Source organism: Elaeis guineensis, chromosome 15 (assembly GCF_000442705.2).
Source record: "Elaeis guineensis isolate ETL-2024a chromosome 15, EG11, whole genome shotgun sequence".
Lineage (NCBI taxonomy): Eukaryota > Viridiplantae > Streptophyta > Magnoliopsida > Arecales > Arecaceae > Elaeis > Elaeis guineensis.
In genome coordinates this window covers 66,791,023-66,809,396 of record NC_026007.2, presented here as the reverse complement: position 1 = coordinate 66,809,396, position 18,374 = coordinate 66,791,023, and the positions used below count along the sequence as shown (strand labels likewise).

At 42.6% G+C, this 18,374-nt stretch overlaps 1 protein-coding gene across 1 annotated transcript; it reads left to right on the top strand.

Annotated features, from left to right (window-relative positions):
• Positions 1–7,120: 7,120 nt before the first annotated feature.
• Positions 7,121–10,947, top strand: LOC105058440 (phospho-2-dehydro-3-deoxyheptonate aldolase 2, chloroplastic). Its single transcript, XM_010941382.4, has 5 exons — positions 7,121–7,824; positions 7,907–8,184; positions 8,963–9,239; positions 9,337–9,582; positions 10,317–10,947. Exons 1-5 carry the CDS (start codon positions 7,294–7,296, stop codon positions 10,605–10,607), a joined length of 1,623 nt encoding a protein of 540 aa, XP_010939684.2. The 5' UTR covers positions 7,121–7,293; the 3' UTR covers positions 10,608–10,947.
• The last annotated feature ends 7,427 nt before the right edge of the window (positions 10,948–18,374 follow it).

Sequence of the window (18,374 nt, the reverse complement as noted above, 5' to 3'; positions counted from 1 at the left end):
TGGGGAAAAAGAGGATTGGATGCCGGAAAAGATGGCCGGAAGCGAGTCCGTTGAGCGTTCCTTCAAGAACAAGGGTGCTGCGAAGACACACCCCTTCCTCTAGCGCCAATCCTGTTGGTGCAAAAATCCGCTTGCACCGGAGAAGCTGGAGTCGGGGAAGCCGCGGTCGCCGCCGGGACCTGCAAGGGAAGTCTAAACCGGAGGTGGGGTTGCTCCGGCAAGACCCTCCGATGCTCAAGTCAGTTTTCTGCCTCAACAAGAATGGAGTGCTCGAACGGAGAATTTAGCAGAGTTTTGAGATAAGGAAAAGGAGCTTAAAGAATAACATATCTGGGTCTCCCTTTTATAGGCGGAGGAGGCAAAGGATTGATGGCGACGTTTGTAACCGCCTGGTAGTGGGCCGCCCATGGTCAGGGGAATTGATTGCGAAAGATAGTGGGGTAGACCCGTGGCTATCGCCATAGCCTGCCACGTAGGGCCTGTTGCAGGTAGTGGGGCGGCGTCCGTTGTCGCTAGTTGTCAGCGAGTAGTGGGATCATGCAGCACCTGTCGCAGGGAGCGGAGCAGAATCGTAGCCGTTGACACAGCCTGTCAGAGAGTAGTGGGTCCGCCGCAGGGGAAGGTGGAACCGCGCGGAATCCGCTACAGGAAGTGGAATAGGATCATGACAGTTATTGTTATCTGCCAAGGGACGCGGATCTGTTGATCAAGGCTCGGCAGTGGTCGGAGTTCGGCCTTTGCAGGAGTCCGGGAGGAGTCCCCTTTCGGTTGAGGTCGTGGGTGGGGTCTGGCTCCAGCAGCTGATACTGAGGTCAGAGACTGAGGTCGGAGCTTGGCTCCCGTAGAAGTCCGGATGGAACCCTCTCGGAGCCGAAGTTGCAGGCGGAACCTGGCTCCCGTAGGAGTCCGGACGGAGCCGCCCTGCTGCTGATGACGGAGCCCGGTTCCCGTAGGAGTCCGGGCGGAGCCGTTCTGCTGTCGATGGCAGAACCCGGCTCCCGTAGGAGTCTGGGCGGAGCCGTTCTACTGTTGATGGAGGAGCCCGGCTCCCGTAGGAGTCCGGGCGGAGCCGTTCTGCTGTTGATGGAGGAGCCCGGCTCCCGTAGGAGTCCGGGCGGAGCCGTTCTGCTGTTGACGGAGGAGCCCGGCTCCCGTAGGAGTCCGGGCGGAGCCGTTCTGCTGTTGACGGAGGAGCCCGACTCCCGTAGGAGTCCGGACGGAGCCGTTCCGCTGTTGACGGAGGAGCCCGGCTCCCGTAGGAGTCCGGGCGGAGCCGTTCCGCTGTTGATGGAGGAGCCCGGTTCCCGTAGGAGTCCGGGCGGAGTCGTTCCGCTGTCGATGGAGGAGCCCGGCTCACGTAGGAGCCCGGGCGGAGCCGTTCTGCTGTTGATTTCGACTGCGGGTATTTTATACCCAACACTATCGTTGTCTCTCTATATTGGCCGCCTCCCACTCCTCTTGCTACCACCGCTCTCTGCGGTGCCCACCTCTCCACCACATCGGTCACCTTCTATGCCAGCCCCCTCCCCTCATCGCCTCTCCTCCTCCTCGCTCTCTTTGCATCATCCCATCGCTGCTTCTCCGCATTAGCCACCTCCCTCTTCCCTCGCCGTCGCTTCTCCCCACGCCGACCACATTGATCGCCACATCAGCCACATCTCGTATCAGCCCCCTCCACTCGTCGCCTCTCCTCCTCCTCCTCCATCTCCTTGCATTATTCCCTCACTATCTCTCTGCGTCGTCCACCTCCTGCATCAGCCACCTCTCCTCCTCCTCTCTCTCCTCGCACTATGCTCCATATTGTCTTCCTCCTTCCTCTCTTAGCACCATCATCCCCTCTCAAGTGCTAATCTTCAATGATCTCTATGCAATGGTAGCTCCACAATCTTTGAGCAGCTCTCCTGCCCCTCCTCCTATAATCTCCTCCACCTTGGATGGCTCTCCTCCTCCTCTCCCTCTTTTGTTCATGTCGATGGTAGTGGTGCATGGATTGCAAGGATCCTTGATTTTGTTGTGAGACCCCATCTTCCGACCTAGCCATCTAGACCGTGGGGCCCCACCTACACTATTCCTTGTCAAGTGTGATGGACGCCCCCATCCTCGGTGCCACAGTCTCCAGCAATAACCTCGACGTCTTGCACTGCTGTCCCTCCATTCCAAAACTCAAGAGATTTGCCATTTCTTTCGGAACGAAAATGCTAATACAGTTCGAATTATTTACCACACTAGCCATATATATGACCAATTAAAATCGATTGCTGATAGATAAATCAGTACCACCATTTTAAATCAGATAGTTGGAGAAATACTAATGATAAAGCGAATAGAAAAAATTTTGATGCACCAAAGTCAAAATCATAATTTTTTTATAGTAAACAAAAAAAAATAAAATAAAATTTTCCTCTTAGCAAGATAGAAAATCCAAATTCCTCATTGTATCTCATTGATGTGGATCCCAGCCATCTCTTATGAAAATTTTCCAACATGATCAAAGAAAAACGGGAACAATATCAGATGATTTTTTTTTAAAAAAAAAATCCATCATATGCTCCTGCTCTTAAATGAAAGACGTATGTCAGGAGTCACATGTATCTATAATCACACGCATTGTATAGCCAAGTTTGCCCCCATTCAGCTAAAGTTCGGTGCCCAACTAAACCGTATAGAACACATGATCCATGAGGTCTTGGCCAACCCAGAATATCATTTGTAAATAATGACATGAATCCACCCACCCATGGACAACGTCATCCTGTCATAAATTATAGGTGTAACACGTAATAGAAAATCCTATTCAGGCATGTGCAAGAAAACTTTGTTCACCCACCCCCCCGACCATGAAAATTGTGTGGCACAAACCTTCATGCCCATTAATTGTCCTACGGATTATGATATTGTCAATCGGAGTTGCCATAATGCATCTGACAGAGCCACATAGCAAAATTTCCAGTACAAGTCCTGGAGACACATGTCATCGACATTATACGTATGTATATATGTATATGTACGTATGATGTATGACAGAGTGACAATGAGGATAATGACAAATCCATCCTTTAATATTGAAAGAAGGTGTCTCACGAGCTCCAATCATGTTGCTTCTCTCATGCACTTCACATGTCTCAAGTTGTTTGGGTCTACCATATGCCATTGAAGATCACTAAATTGTTTATTTTTGTTGCTTCTGCCATTCCACGTTGATAAAGCCAAAACATAAAAAGATACTTTATTTGAGGAGGACAAACAAATGGAGCTACGAAGAGTCCCGAGATAAAATATTTTTATAATAACTCAGAATCTCATCAAAAAAATTAATTAAAAAATATTATTTAAATTTTTTAATTATATATAAATATTAAAAAAATTAATAAATAATTGATATAAAATTAAATATATAATCATATAAACCCTAACATATTTTTTCTCTTCACCAGATTAAACGTCTAAATTCATACAAATTTGCTCATAAATATCACAATCAATCCAATGAATGCGTATTATAGTTCCTTCGAGTCTACATGGATTATAGGTTAGATTGACTCTGATGCCATTTGTAATAATCCAGAATCTCACTTAGAAAGACTAATCTTATTGAAGATTTGCTCGTCAACTAAGGATATAATTTTATGTAAATTTATTCATAGATATTATGATCGGTTTGTGGTCAGCCCCATTGAATCCATGTAATAATGTCTTTCTAGTCTAATGCCATTTATAATTGTTGTGGTCAAAGAACTCTGAGACTCATATGGATGGAGGGCTCATCCCAGCAAGAGGTATTGTCCGTTTTGGCCGCATACATACCGTAACTTATAGACTTGCGGTCCTTGGACCTTAGCTGGTACGCTTGCGTCTGTTGGACCTCACGATTTTGTCTTCTGGGCTTTGGCCCAAAAAGTACTTTTTGAGGAAGAGAGAGTCTTCTATCTCATATAAGATAGAGTACCTCGACTCACAACCAACGTGGGACTAAAACCCCCACAACAGTAGCCCTCTAGTCGGAGAGACAGTCATATTGAAGGGTCCTTTCTCTAACGCCAAATGTTGCTGCCGATCTCCTCATCCAAGATCATATGCCAAGGTGGATGTGGCTGATACGAATCTACGGCTGGAACTTCGTCCGAGTACCTGCAAAACAAATCCACATTGGGAGGATAACTCTGATGTAGACCCTCCGATGCTCAAGTTAGGAGATGGAGAACGATGAGAAGAGAGAATGAGGAGTCGATTGCGTATCTTAGAGGACCCTAGAGCCTTTAATTTATAGGAGAGGAGTTTGAGACGTATCCATCTCGGAGTCCTGGCAGTTTTCGAATTTATCGTACGGATAGATTCGGAGAAGGACTTTCCTTTTATGGGAGATTTGATTGCGAAGGAATTATGCCTTATCTGAACTTTTTCAATTGGAAGGACGTATAAGTTGGTAGAAGGAATAGATCGGCTATAGCCGATCTAGTAGGTCGTCCAGGCTGAGAAATCGAAATCTGTGGAGCGGATACTTGTCTTCTTACTTGTCGAAGTATATCGGCGAAATGAAATAGGTCGTCCTTCGAGGTGAAATGGGATTAGACTAAGGAATAAAAACTGCTGCCAACTCGATAGATTATATTAGGCAATTACCACAACTGCGCTTTAGCCCAGCAAACGTCATCTCCAGTAGTTTGGCTGTGACTAGCTCGATTGTGATGAGGTTGTTTGAACCGAAGTCGAAATACAGATCTACAATAATAATTATCTAAAATTTTATTCAAAAAAATTAATTAAAAAATATTATTTAAATTTTTTAATCTTATATAAATATTTAATTTTTTTTAATAAATAATTAATTTTAAACGTATATCCACACGAGTCCCTCACAATTTTCTCTCATAAGGTAGATAAAATAAAAAAACTGACTATACATGATTCCCTTATATTTCTTATACCTTACGTGTCAATTAATCAATATTTTTTATCTCTCCGTACTTTTGCCTTTGCACAATAGAGCCATGTTACAAACAAACAATTTTTGTTGGTCACATAATTTCCAATAGCTTCTGGCTTAGGCTTGCATGCAAAGGACAGGTGGTCTGCGGAGGGCAAGTCCTTGGAAATTGTATACTCTGGGTTGGTGGGGGAGCGAAGAAAATTCAAAGAGCAGTTCTATTTCTCTTAGTTAATCTACTTTCTACATTCAAAATTCCCCGATATCAAGCCAATTCAAATTCTTTCCAAACGGTGAAGTAAGTTAAACGTCACCCTAACAATAATCAATTTCCAATACCAACATTACCTGTTGGACATGTGGTATACAACTATATGAAGGCTAAATCTTGTACGAAACAGCATCATAGCTGGTTGTTACCAGTGTTTCCTACCATCAAATTGATTGGAGATGTGAACTTGGCCATCATGCATGTGTTAATTTTATTTGTGGCCATAGCTGGATGGATCACATATTGGATGCTTTTTAATTAAGTGGTCCAGTTAGGTGGAAGGCATCTATCTATCTTCCACATGGATGTGATTTGGTTCAACTTGCCAATGCATTTACTAGATCAGCCCTTGTCCCATTCTCACTAGTTACACTCCAAGCCAAGATAATTTGTGTCCATTTCATGGTGCATTCTTGGAGTGGCAGAATGGAGATCCGAACCCAATTAAGGTGCCTCACAAGGAGTTAGGTCCTTGCCAACTTGTCATAATTTAAGCTTTTTAAAGGATATTCTTATAATAAAAGAATCTTTGTTGTGTGGGAAGATTACTTGCAAGTCATATGGCAAGTTGGATGCTTGCATGTTAGCATGGATTTGTTGACCTAAGTTTTGATATGGCATAGAGCAGTAAATATCTAGACCGCCAAATGAAACAACATATCAAAGACCTATTCTACCAATAAATCCCACCTAAGCTTATTGAAATGGGATTGAGATAGGTGAATTTGGTTGATATCCAATGGCTTACTCTTTGTGGTTCAAAGACTCTGAGATAGAATTTTTATCTTAGAATGGCTTTGATCAATGGATTCTAAAGCAATGTCAAGGTATTTTAGAAAGCAATGCAACCTCAGGATGTAGGTGGAAGAAGATCTAAGCATGATACAATGGTTGATAGATGGGAAGTATGTTTTGGTCTCTTTTCCAGCTCTATACTTTAAGGAAGTTAAGGGTCAAAGACAATAGGTTATTAGGTAAAGAATTGACCCGGCAGTTCTGGCGTGAATCGGATTATAAATTGGATTTGGTCAATCCATGGCTATGAATTGCTAAGTCCACTTAATCGTACCACATTCTAAAAACTTGGCCAATCCATGGCTATGAATTGCTAAGTCCACTAAATCACACCACATTACAGAAGAGCACGGTCAAGTTGGCATTTAGTTGGGCAAAGATTAGGTCTCAAACATATGGTTTTAGCTGTTCATCAAAAAAAGCAGCGTTGCTCAACTAAATGCCAACTTAATGCGGAATTAATACAAAAAGCTTGCAGTAATCTTCTTTGCCAAGAAAATTAGCAAATGTTGAAGTGGGCATGACAAAATCATACCGAGTGACAACTTAGATATTTCATTCAGATTTGAGTCAAATTTTAAAATTAATTATAATATTCTGTTAGCACTAAAGTAAAAGTTTTTGGTGTCTCCATCAAAAAACAATTTTTTCCTACGAAATTTAGCTTGCAACAAGACATAACGTGTGAAATCTCATGTCCACTGCCATGTATGAATATGCTCAAATGAGAATATCTGTTGTAATGTGAACTGGGACAACCTAATTGGTCGTTCGCCTATCACTCCATGCAATCATCGTTCACATTATTTTTTTTTTTCTTTCATATACCTTCAAATAGAGAATTAGATACTAGTCGATACAATCAAAAATTAACCTTTCTGGGAAAATTAACCTTTTTTTTTTTTTGCCTCATGAAAAATTTTTGGTTCATCGTCCTAGAAATGCTTCTCACCTTATCAAAGATACGCTACTGTGTACGTACGAAAATTTTAGGAAACGATTAAAAAAAAAAAAAAGCAAAATTTTTATGTTTTTATTCCCAGAATGCCCTTCCTCAACTACCCCGCCACTCACACCAACCCCAAAATTTGTGTTTTTATTCCCAGAATACCCTTCCCCAACTACCCCCCTCTCGCCAACCCCCACGGCTACCGCGCGCGGCTCGTCCCTCTCCGCACCTATAAATTCCCACCACAATCCTTCTCCCGTTTCTTCTTAGGGCTTTTCTCTCTCTAGAAAAAAGAGATCTCCACTTTCTTCTTCCCGAAAAGGTTAGAAAGAGAAAAGTTTCCTCGCTCCCAGAATGGCCCTCGCCACCGGCTCCTCCTCTCTCTCCACCAAATCTCTCCTTCCGCCATCCTCTGCCGGCGGCGGGCACCAACTTCAGCTCCCCTCACTCCTCCGCGCGGCCGGGCCACGGCCCGCCCCCCGACCCATCTCCGCCGTACACGCGGCGGAGCCCGCCAAGAACCCCGTCGTCGCCGACAAGCAGAAGGTAGCGGCGCCGGCGCAGGAAGCGCGGCCGGGAAAATGGGCGGTGGACAGCTGGCGAACGAAGAAGGCGCTGCAGCTGCCGGAATACCCGAACAAGAAGGAGCTGGAGTCGGTGCTCCAGACGATCGAGGACTTCCCGCCGATCGTCTTCGCCGGCGAGGCCCGGCATCTTGAGGAGCGCCTCGCGGAAGCCGCCCTCGGAAGGGCCTTCCTCCTCCAAGGCGGCGACTGCGCCGAGAGCTTCAAGGAGTTCAACGCCAACAACATCCGAGACACCTTCCGCATTCTCCTTCAGATGGGCGCCGTCCTTATGTTCGGCGGGCAGATGCCCATCGTCAAGGTAAACCAAATCCTAGATCCAAACCCTAACCTTCCGATCTCCTCAAATATAGGGTTAATCGCGTGGATTTGGACCGATTTAGGTGGGGAGGATGGCGGGGCAGTTCGCGAAACCGAGGTCGGAGCCGTTCGAGGAGAAGGACGGGGTGAAACTGCCGAGCTACAGGGGGGACAACGTCAATGGCGACGCGTTCGACGAGAAGTCGAGGATACCGGACCCGCATAGGATGATCAGGGCCTACTGTCAGGCGGCGGCGACGCTCAACCTCCTCCGGGCTTTCGCCACCGGTGGATACGCCGCCATGCAGCGCGTCACCCAGTGGAATCTCGACTTCACCGAGCACAGTGAGCAGGGCGACAGGTACCAACCATCCCGTCGCTTGATCTTCATTGATTTCTTTTATCATGCTTGCTGCTTTTCCCCTCGTCTTATTGAGAAAGATTGAATTTTTCCATGTTTTTCTGATGTTTTTATTGAAAAGTTTGAATTTTCTTTTCTTTCTACTGTTTTTGTTGACCCGAGTTTGGATTTTTTCCATGTTTTCCTCTTTTTTAATTGAAAAAGTTTAGGTTTCTACGCGTTCTGTCAGTCCTTTTCGATCAAATTCCGTCACCGCTGTAGCATTCAATCTCTTTTGGCCCGTTTATCGTGTAACATGAGTGCTTTTCTGCCTTTTTCCCCTCAAAAAAGGATCGAAGCTCGTACTTTTCTGAGATTCATGGGAAAAATAGAAATTTGTAATTTATATCGCGCTTAACTTCTTTAATTTTTCAATAAATCAATCGAGAAATAATTAGAGATTGTAGGGTATTTTTGGTTTTTTTTTTTTTTTTTTTTTTTTCAGAACCAACATTTTTTGGCTTTATATATATTTCTCCCATTTTTAATAAAATATCCTAGTTGATTGTAACTTTAGCAATATTTTTTGCAATTTTATTATTTTCTCCTTTTTTTTTTCCTGTGATTCATTCCCCCCCATTTGTGGGGAAAGGAAAATTATTCAAAAAAAAAATCTCGATCTGATGCATTTGGCGCAGCAGCTCGGTTATCAGTTCTCACACGGCCGAGCTGGAATTACGCTGTTTAGAGGCTCACATAGTGATGTTGTTTGTTGTTATGCCCATTTGGGAAACAACAGGTACAGGGAGTTGGCCCACCGGGTGGATGAGGCTCTGGGGTTCATGGCTGCTGCTGGTCTCACAGTTGACCACCCTATCATGACCACCACTGAGTTTTGGACCTCCCATGAGTGCCTCCTCCTTCCCTACGAGCAGGCCCTCACTCGTGAGGACTCCACCTCCGGCCTCCACTATGATTGCTCCGCCCACTTCCTTTGGGTTGGCGAGCGCACCCGCCAGCTTGGCGGTGCTCATGTTGAGTTCCTCCGAGGCGTGGCCAATCCCCTTGGCATCAAGGTGATAAATTTCTTACAAATGAGATATAATTTGTATGTAATTCAATTTTATCATGTCCATATGGAGACTGAATTGTTGTTTCGATGGATTGACTTAGGTGAGTGACAAGATGGATCCGAACGAACTGGTGAAGCTGATTGAGATTTTGAATCCTCAGAACAAGCCAGGAAGGATCACCGTGATCGCGAGGATGGGGGCTGAGAACATGAGAGTGAAGCTGCCTCATTTGATCCGGGCTGTCCGTAGAGCTGGTCAGATAGTCACTTGGGTCAGCGACCCCATGCATGGGAACACCATCAAGGCTCCTTGTGGCCTCAAGACTCGTCCCTTCGATTCAATTCTGGTATATAGCCATGATCTTTTGCTTAGCTCTTTCTCTTCCCTGTCCTCCCCAAAAGGTTTCAATCCTGTTAGGCTGGTTAGCCATGTGCCTTTGGTTGGATGGACCACAGATAGAACTAATTGATGTCTAGTGCAATTAGACATGGTAGTGGAGGATCGCCAGTTCTGGCCTACCACATCAATAATGCCAATGGGTGTTGCCTCTGGCTCTATCACTTATGAAGAAGGCTTGTGGGGCTGGACTTAGTGGTGCGGTTGTTACTGAATGCCTTTCACGCTTGGTGACGATTATGGGATGCCTTTTCCTGCAGAATAGAAGTTCCTTATGTTTTTGTTTTAAATAAAACTTTAGCTCCTTAAAGTGGTTGAGGGTAGGGAGCAACTGTGGAAGGTGGCCGGTCAAAAGCACAGGGTATAGTTTTCAAGGGTGTTGTTGGTTGTTTGGTTTATTCCATGAGATATCCTAGACTGGTCTAATTGTTGTTTGGTGGGTCTGTTGACTGATTGTTTACTCAGTGCTATATTCTAGGCTGACCCCAAGTATTGAAAGCTGAGAAACTTCCCACAAGCATCCTCTAACATTAACCTAGTTAGCGTATATCTTGTTATAGCTTGTTAATTCATTCACTTGAAAGGGTATCAGATGCTGTATCTTGTTAGATTTTATACAGTTCCATTTGCTTGAGAATTTTATTGATTGAATTACTAGTACTCATATGGTATGTTTGATCATAGGCTGAGGTGCGGGCATTCTTCGATGTCCACGAGCAAGAAGGGAGCCACCCAGGGGGCGTGCACCTGGAGATGACTGGGCAGAATGTGACAGAGTGCATTGGAGGATCCCGGACCGTCACCTTCGATGACCTGAGCTCGCGCTACCACACCCACTGTGACCCAAGGCTCAATGCCTCCCAGTCTCTTGAACTGGCATTCATCATTGCTGAGCGGCTCAGAAAGAGAAGGATGGCATCACAACGCCTCAACCAACATAATCAGGTGGGATCCTTGCCCTCCCTGGGGCTCTAAATGGAGGACATTGGTGTAGAGGATGGAGTGGTCCAGTCCCATTCTTTTCCTTGATCTGAGCTCGTATTATTGAAATATGAGTTTACAAATTATATATGCTCTCTTTTTATTTTTTTTGGAAAGTAATAACTGTTCATGTAAACCTAAAACAATTGGTTTGGTATTTGAGATAAGGGGGAAGAAGGCTTGAGCAATGAGAATAGTAGATTGTATGTTTGATGGGAAGTGAGATATTGTCAAACCCTTCCATTTGTAAAATGCTTCTCTGCACTTGCACTGGTCCTGGTAACCATCTGTTTCCTTTTATAATTTATTATTGTTGGAATTCCTGATTGCCTCTTCCTTGGTCCTCATCTCCATACAAGCAAAATGGAGCCCTTACAACTCAAGTTGCATTGTAAACTTGATGCATAAAGTTTTGTATCCATTCATCTCCATACGTAGTCTTGCTGTTAAAACTAGGACAGAAGATGAATCGGCCACATTGTTAGGTTATATATTGATATAAATATTGTTGTAATTGGAAATATAACATAAAAAAATTTCATCTTTTTTCGATGGTTTAACATATGCAAATAGAACTAGTATGAATAGCTTGATCCTTAGGCTCAAGATCTTCTCTCTCTCTCTTAAACCAGAATGTATTTACAAAATTCATTTTAAAGGTACAAAAGTTTGGTGCATCCAATTGGCAATTTGCTTTTCATAAAAAACTGTTAGATAAATGATGTCACAATCTTTTCTTTTTTTAAGAATCATGACATCCCTTTAGTTTTGACTTTCACCATTATAAAGAAATATAGCCATCCATTAATTACTCGTTTTTGTTATATATTGGCACATGGATCATATATATCCTGTTCTACCACAAGAAACTCAAACTTCCTCCTGGTTGGTATGTGAGAGATGGCTCCCTGTCAACACCTGCCACAGCAGATAAAATTCTATAGATTCAGCTTGCCAGGGCTTCATTATTGTCCACAACCTGTGGAGGATGCAACCTGGTTCCGTGTCAAGGAGCCTATGCTGTGATGCTCTAAGCCTTTGTTTGCCGTCATTAGAGATTACTTTTCTTATTTCCTTCACCAAGAAAATTAAATCAAACTTATTAGAGATTACTTTCTTATTTCCTTTACCAAGAAAATCTAACATTTAGTGTGCCGTCCCTTCTTATATATTCTGCAGTATCTTTGCTTAGTGATGGTCCACTGAAAGCAGAGAGGCTGGAAGGAGACCCTTAAGCCGGCTCTTTTGGCATTGTGGATCCTAGAGTAGCTTACAAATGACAAATTAGCTTGGATGGTAGGTAAACATCCATTCATAAATAGGAGAAAAGACTAGGAGATCATTAGTTGGGGTGACGGAAGTGTGGGCTTGGTGTTTGGTAAACAACTGGGTGCCAGGGAGAAGCCAAAGCTATATAAGTAGTCAATGCAGGCCACCTAAAAGGTAATTAAAAAGGATGCAGGTTATCTTTCAGAAGGAAGCACGTCATACCTTAAAAAAAAGGTCCACCTTTGTTTTTGCTAAAAAGCAATACTCGAATCACCATCTGCGTTGAATTAGAATTTTTTTTCTTCAAAAAAATTTACATATTCCCTGGTCTTGGAATTGCTGGATCCGACAACATCTACCACACCAAATTTTCTGGGGGATACTACAAGGGCAAGAAACCCAAACTTCCCAACGGCCTCATTTTGCTAGGATGTTGCTATAAATGGGATAATAAAGTGGTCTACAAAGACATTGTTCTTCAACATTTATCTGTTAGACAACTTAATGCTTGACCTTTTGTTTGATTGTTGTTGTGGTGTAAAAGATAGGGCATAATTAATCTCATATTAGTTATGAGTTAAGAGAAATTTTGATTTATATGAGATGAGAGCTTCTCTTTCATGTGAGGCACTTTTCAATGAATAAAACTATGAGATCCCGTGCCATAGTGCCAAAGATCGAAGTGGACAATATCTCACGTACATAGAAGCGAAGACTGATTCATCTGAGCTATGAGCCCTTGACTGCTACAACCGTCATCTTAGTTTGAGTCATTCGAACTGTTAATCAGCAGGAACCTTTTCTTCAGACGTCCAAGTATGCATTTTGCACTTAGTCCTCACATACCAGGGACCCTTTCTTCAAACCTTCCAGAATATTTATATAGGCAGCCATACATCCTTTATACAAAATGGTCATCAAAGTCAAGAACGACATATAAAACTTTTAATCAGGAGAAACTACATAAAAATGCCAGTCAATCAAATTTGCCTCTCATCAGGTTGCGGTTGCGTATTTACAAAGAGGGGTAAAATCCCAACATGAAAGTGTTCCAGGGAAAAATGAAAAATCCTTGCAATTTAGGACTATGAAATAATTGAGTTATTCATGACTAGCTTGCATTTGACCAATACATAAGCAATTCAATTTATATATGTCGTATAGAATTTTTGTTCCTCAAACTTTAAGATTTTGCAATACCCAGATCACAACTATCACCTTGCCAGGCCCTGATTAATCTTCTGAAGAATCAATTATGTCGTTCCTCTGATTCCCCAACACAGGCAACTCAAAAGGCCTAACATCTTGTCTGCTACCCAGAAGCAATAAGCCAATCCAGACAAGGAGACAAAGGAAAAAACAAAAAAAAGGAGAGAGAACCTGGACATGTCTTCAGGCCCCAAGGAGCTGCAACTTGGTTCTGGAAGGGAGATGAATTAAAACATTCCGGGCCAAAAATACTGCAATAGTTGCAATCATCGGAGCTGAACCTGCTGGTCGACCAACCGATATATGTACAGGTGCATGACCATAACATACTTCAGAACATTATATGTTCAGCGAAGACAGTTCAATGTTATAGTATCTAATTAGAATCTACAGCATGAAATAAACAGCAGACATAGTAAGCTCCTCATCATTCACCTAAACTCATAAAAGGCAGAAAAGGAATAATTTCAAATGCCAGTTGCATAGGGCACTTTTGGGGGCAAACTTCCAACTCCATGATAGAATAATATTCATATAACCCCAGTGGGTTTATTCATCATTTATAGTAGTAAGGCCACCGGCCTTCCGAAACTGGGAACTTATTGCAACAAAAGCAACCAGAGTGTCGTCAACGATGGTCTTGAACTTGGCAAGGGTCAACTAGCCTGTTTAAATATCTGCAGGAGGAGAGAACAAGATATATATAGAGAAAGAGAGAAAAAAATTTATATTTTTTTCATCATATTCGGCACATCTCAAGAGTTATATATATTAATGCACATATTTCATATAAGAAAAATAATATAAGTAGATATAGGGTCACACTAATAAAAAAAATATTATGAAGTTGTCACGTGATTTTTAAAATTATATGATCATCTAAAATCAAATGATCCTTAAAATTATGTAATCTCTTAAAAATAATGTGATCCTCAAAATTATGTGATTACTTAAAAATATACTAACATTCCCCTTCAAACTCATTATAGTATTATATATACCAACTTGAGTTTAGAAACTAGATTATAAATGCACTTGGAAGCTGATATGATAGATCAGAAATTGAAGTAGCAGCTAGAAGCTTATGTGATAAACCAGGAGCTAATGTAGAAGCTCAGAAGCCAATGTGGTGGTAGATTAGGAGTTAATGTGGTAGCTTAAGGACTGAAGTGATAAATCAAGAGCTGATGCAGCAACATAGAGACTAATGTGGTAAATCAAAGGTTATCATAACAGCTTAAATGTTGATATAATAGATCAAGAGTTGATATAGCAACTTAGAAGCTGATATAGCAGACTGATATGTCGAGCTAATATGATATCATAGAATTTGATATGGTTCAAGTTAGCATAGCTGCTCAGAAACTGATGTAATAGATCATGAGTCGACTTAGTAGCTCATAACCCAATATGATAGATTAATGTATCAAGCTAATATGATAATACAAAATCTGACATAACAGAGTAAGAACTGATATAGTAGCTTAGAAACTGATATGACTGATTAGAAAGCTAATACAATAAATTGATATATTTGATAATATTGATGTAGCTAACTTATATGGCAAACTAGCAAATATCCACTAACATGGCTTATTGATATGGTAGATTGGTGTATATGTTGATGTAAGTGATAGATTAATATATTTGTTAATATGGCTAATTGATTTATCTGATGACATGACTGCTATATTTTATTAGCGACTAATGTGATCTTCACATGAAAAAATAGCTAATATGCTAAGTTTTGTAGCTAGACAGGCGATAGTGTGGTAGGATATCATGAATGGTCAATGATGATGTAGTCAAATGATGTGCCTTATCTATGCTAATATGATAAAGTGATATGTCAATTACTCTGACTATTTCAAATGATGTTGCTGTGAGAGTACATATAGAAAGTGACGATTGTAGTAAGGGCCACACTTGAAGAGAAGGCAACCAAAGATCAATAATCTTCATAGACGGAGGCACTATGGAAGAGGAGCAAGAGACCTTGAATTGGATGGTGAATGAGCTGAAGGCAACGAGTAAATTTAAAGATGGAGAAAAAGAGGCTATGCAATGGTATGCAGAGATGACGGAAGATCTAAAATAGAAAATAGAGGATCTATAGAGAAATAAAAGATGTATGGATCCACTGAAAAATAAAAAATCTTTAGATGCCGATTCATCATGAAACAAGGATTCATACATCAGCAACGTGGATCTTCAAGGCTTCTACATGCAACAATGACGGCCACAATAGAGGTAGAAGAGATGACAGCATCATATTGGGTGAACGATAGCTCTGATATTATATTAAAATATTTATAGGAAAAAAGGAAAAACATAGCAAGGAGGGGAGGGAATATGGTGGCACACATGGTCTCCTTAGGTTGAGTATGGATTGAATCACCGTGGACGGTACTCATTCTAGGTATGTTAGTGCATTTGGCACATACCTGCAAAGCAGCATCTCCATTTAAAAGGAAGCAAGATGCAAGGCAAAAGATTATAATAATGATTTTAACTAGGGTAAAGCTACCGCCACTAAAGCACCTTCAATTGGTGGCCATGTAATGCAGATTCATTCAACAGGAGAGCCTCTCATACGACTTTAATTTCTAAAAATTTTATACAAGCAAAACCTTTATGTTGGCCAAATTGGTCAATCAGAATTGTCGCCTAGTTACTGTTCCACAAGATCGGAAATGCTACTGCACTTCTTTTGGGGTACACGCATATTCTTTGAATTATTGCAATAATTCATGTTGAATATCTTTTTTATTTAATATTATAATCTTATCTTTGATATTTAATTAATAACTTTCTATACATAATAAATTAATTAATTAGGATTTGATATTATTTGTTTTGAGCTATTTATAGATGGTGATTCCTTTAGATTAGAATTCGCTTGCTTGGGTGTAAATAATTAATGGAGAATTAAGATCGAATCCAAATTAATCAAATCTAGATATGTTGAAAATTAGTAAATTAGATTGAAGCAATCTCTTCCAATCGTCTTTTATATGGACATAATTTTTACTTCAAATGCTTAATGGATATATTTGAGTTAACTTAATGCTCTCAATTCTTTTCTCCAATATGATGTTATTCATATACAAAAGATTGAGAAATATTATTTTGGTGAATAAAAATCTTGATGGATAAAAAATACAGTCATTTTAAGAATCTAAACTCCAAAATCTTTGGATGGGATAAGCGACAATTTGACTCAATTTATAACTTGATTGAGAATATATTTATATGCCACAAACTCATATATATAAATACCAACACAAAAGCCCAGACGTTACCTAAGCTTCCATGTTCGGCCGCTCCGAGCCTCCCAGATGGAAAAAAAACATAGGAAGAATCAGTGGAAACAAATGTGAAAATCAAGTTATCTGAGACTTTAAAATAATATTTTATATTTAAATAAATACTTAAATAAATTTATCTTTATAAAATTTTAAAATATCAAAAATTTGAATTAAATATTTTATTAATAAATCAACAGTTCATTCACTAGTTCACCCCACCCCCAATGCGCCGCCAAGAGAGTTCTCGTCTCCAGGCTTCCAAAGCTCCTCTGTTCCTGTCCGCCCCTCCGTCCCTTTGGCTGCCGCCTCTCGCTTCTTCAACACCAATCACCATCGCCATGATGACTCCCTCCCCAGCACCTTCTCATGTAGTCATCATCTCATCACTCGTCATGTCTTTACCCAGTTTGTCAATCCCTCCATCCAAGATTCTTGATCATCGATTCAAGATTCTAAATTCGGTTGTTTTTTCTCCAGTTTCGGATATATTCGATTCATCAAATCCAATGAGAAGCTTTGGTTACAAAGGGAGAAGGTCTAAAGGAGACGGTGGCGGTAGAGATCGGGAGGAGGTGAAGCAATCTGCCGCCGGAGGCGAACAAGATCGACCAGATTTGGGTGGAAATGAAGTTTAAAGTTGTGGTGCCCCAGGTCAAGGAGGAGCGAAAGCATGTGTTTCAGACCAAGATCGAGTTAGATATTAAAAGACTACAATGCTTCCTTTCTTGTTTCTCCCTCTAGAGTTTTTATGGTGATGGAGGAGTTTGTGTATCCGACAAACAAATGCACATAATCCATATGCAACGACGGAGGTAGTTTGTTCTTCGTTGTAGGACTTGTTCCATTTGTAGGAAGTTTTTTTGGCTTAGATATTTTTCTAAGGAGCTAATGCCCGAATATATGATGCTGTTGCGGCCAATCGTCTCGTCGTCCGATCGCCGGGGAATGTGCACCTGCAAAAACGAGAAGTCCACACTGACCGGAGGCGGCTCCGACGGGGACCCTCCGACGGTCAAGTCAGAGAGGTGACTGGGCAACAGTGAAATGTAGACGGAGAGCTCTGAGAGAGAGAGAGGGAGAGGGGAGCGAGCCTGCGTATGTGGGAGAGACGAGCGGATCGATCCCTTGCACTGTTGCCTTCCCCGGTTTATATAGTGGAGAACGGTATGCCGCCGTCATTAATGGCGCGGACAAGTGAGGAACTGTCAACTCACTGTGGACTGTCAGAGTCGCCGTGAAAACGTCATGTCGCCGTGTGGCTGTCCAATCACCAGGGTTGACTATGCCCTGTGCGGGACAATGTCCCTAGGTAGCCGTGCCGCATGTCCGTGTCAGAGCTGACAACGTCTGGCGGCTGTACGTGGTTGGAGGAGCCGACCGACCCAAAGTCGGTAGCCAGCTGAGTGGTGTCGGGCCCCTCCATTGGTCGGCGAGCTCATGTGAGTCGGCCATCAGTCCACTGGGTTCAATCGGTCGGGATGGATACGCCCGACATATCCCCAGTCGGCGATGGATTGTTGAATGGCCGGTGATGGCATCCGTCAGTGGGTCGCCCCGACCGACGATCGGTCGGGTTCTTGCCCAGTCGGAGTCGGTCGATCGGGCCGTTAGTCGGTCGGTCCGCCAGTCGGTCGGTCGGGCCATCGGTCGATCGGTCGGGCCGTCGGTCGGTCGGCCCGCCAGTCGGCCGGTCGGGCCGTCGGTCGATCGGTCGGGCCGTCGGTCGGTCGGTCGGTGGGTATCCCCCAACAGTTGCCCCCCTCCGCTCCTAAGTCGGGTGGTGAGCTGGCCGATGCTTTCATTCGGGCAGCAATCCTGGATGACTGGGAGCGGATTTGTCGCATGTGTAGATCCGACCGTACCGCCGAATGATCCGATGTCAGACGCCTCATGAATGCCAAGCGATCCGGACGTTAGTCGATGTCAGAAGTCACGTCGGCGTCAGGTGTCAGACGCCACGTCTTGTCGTCGTCAG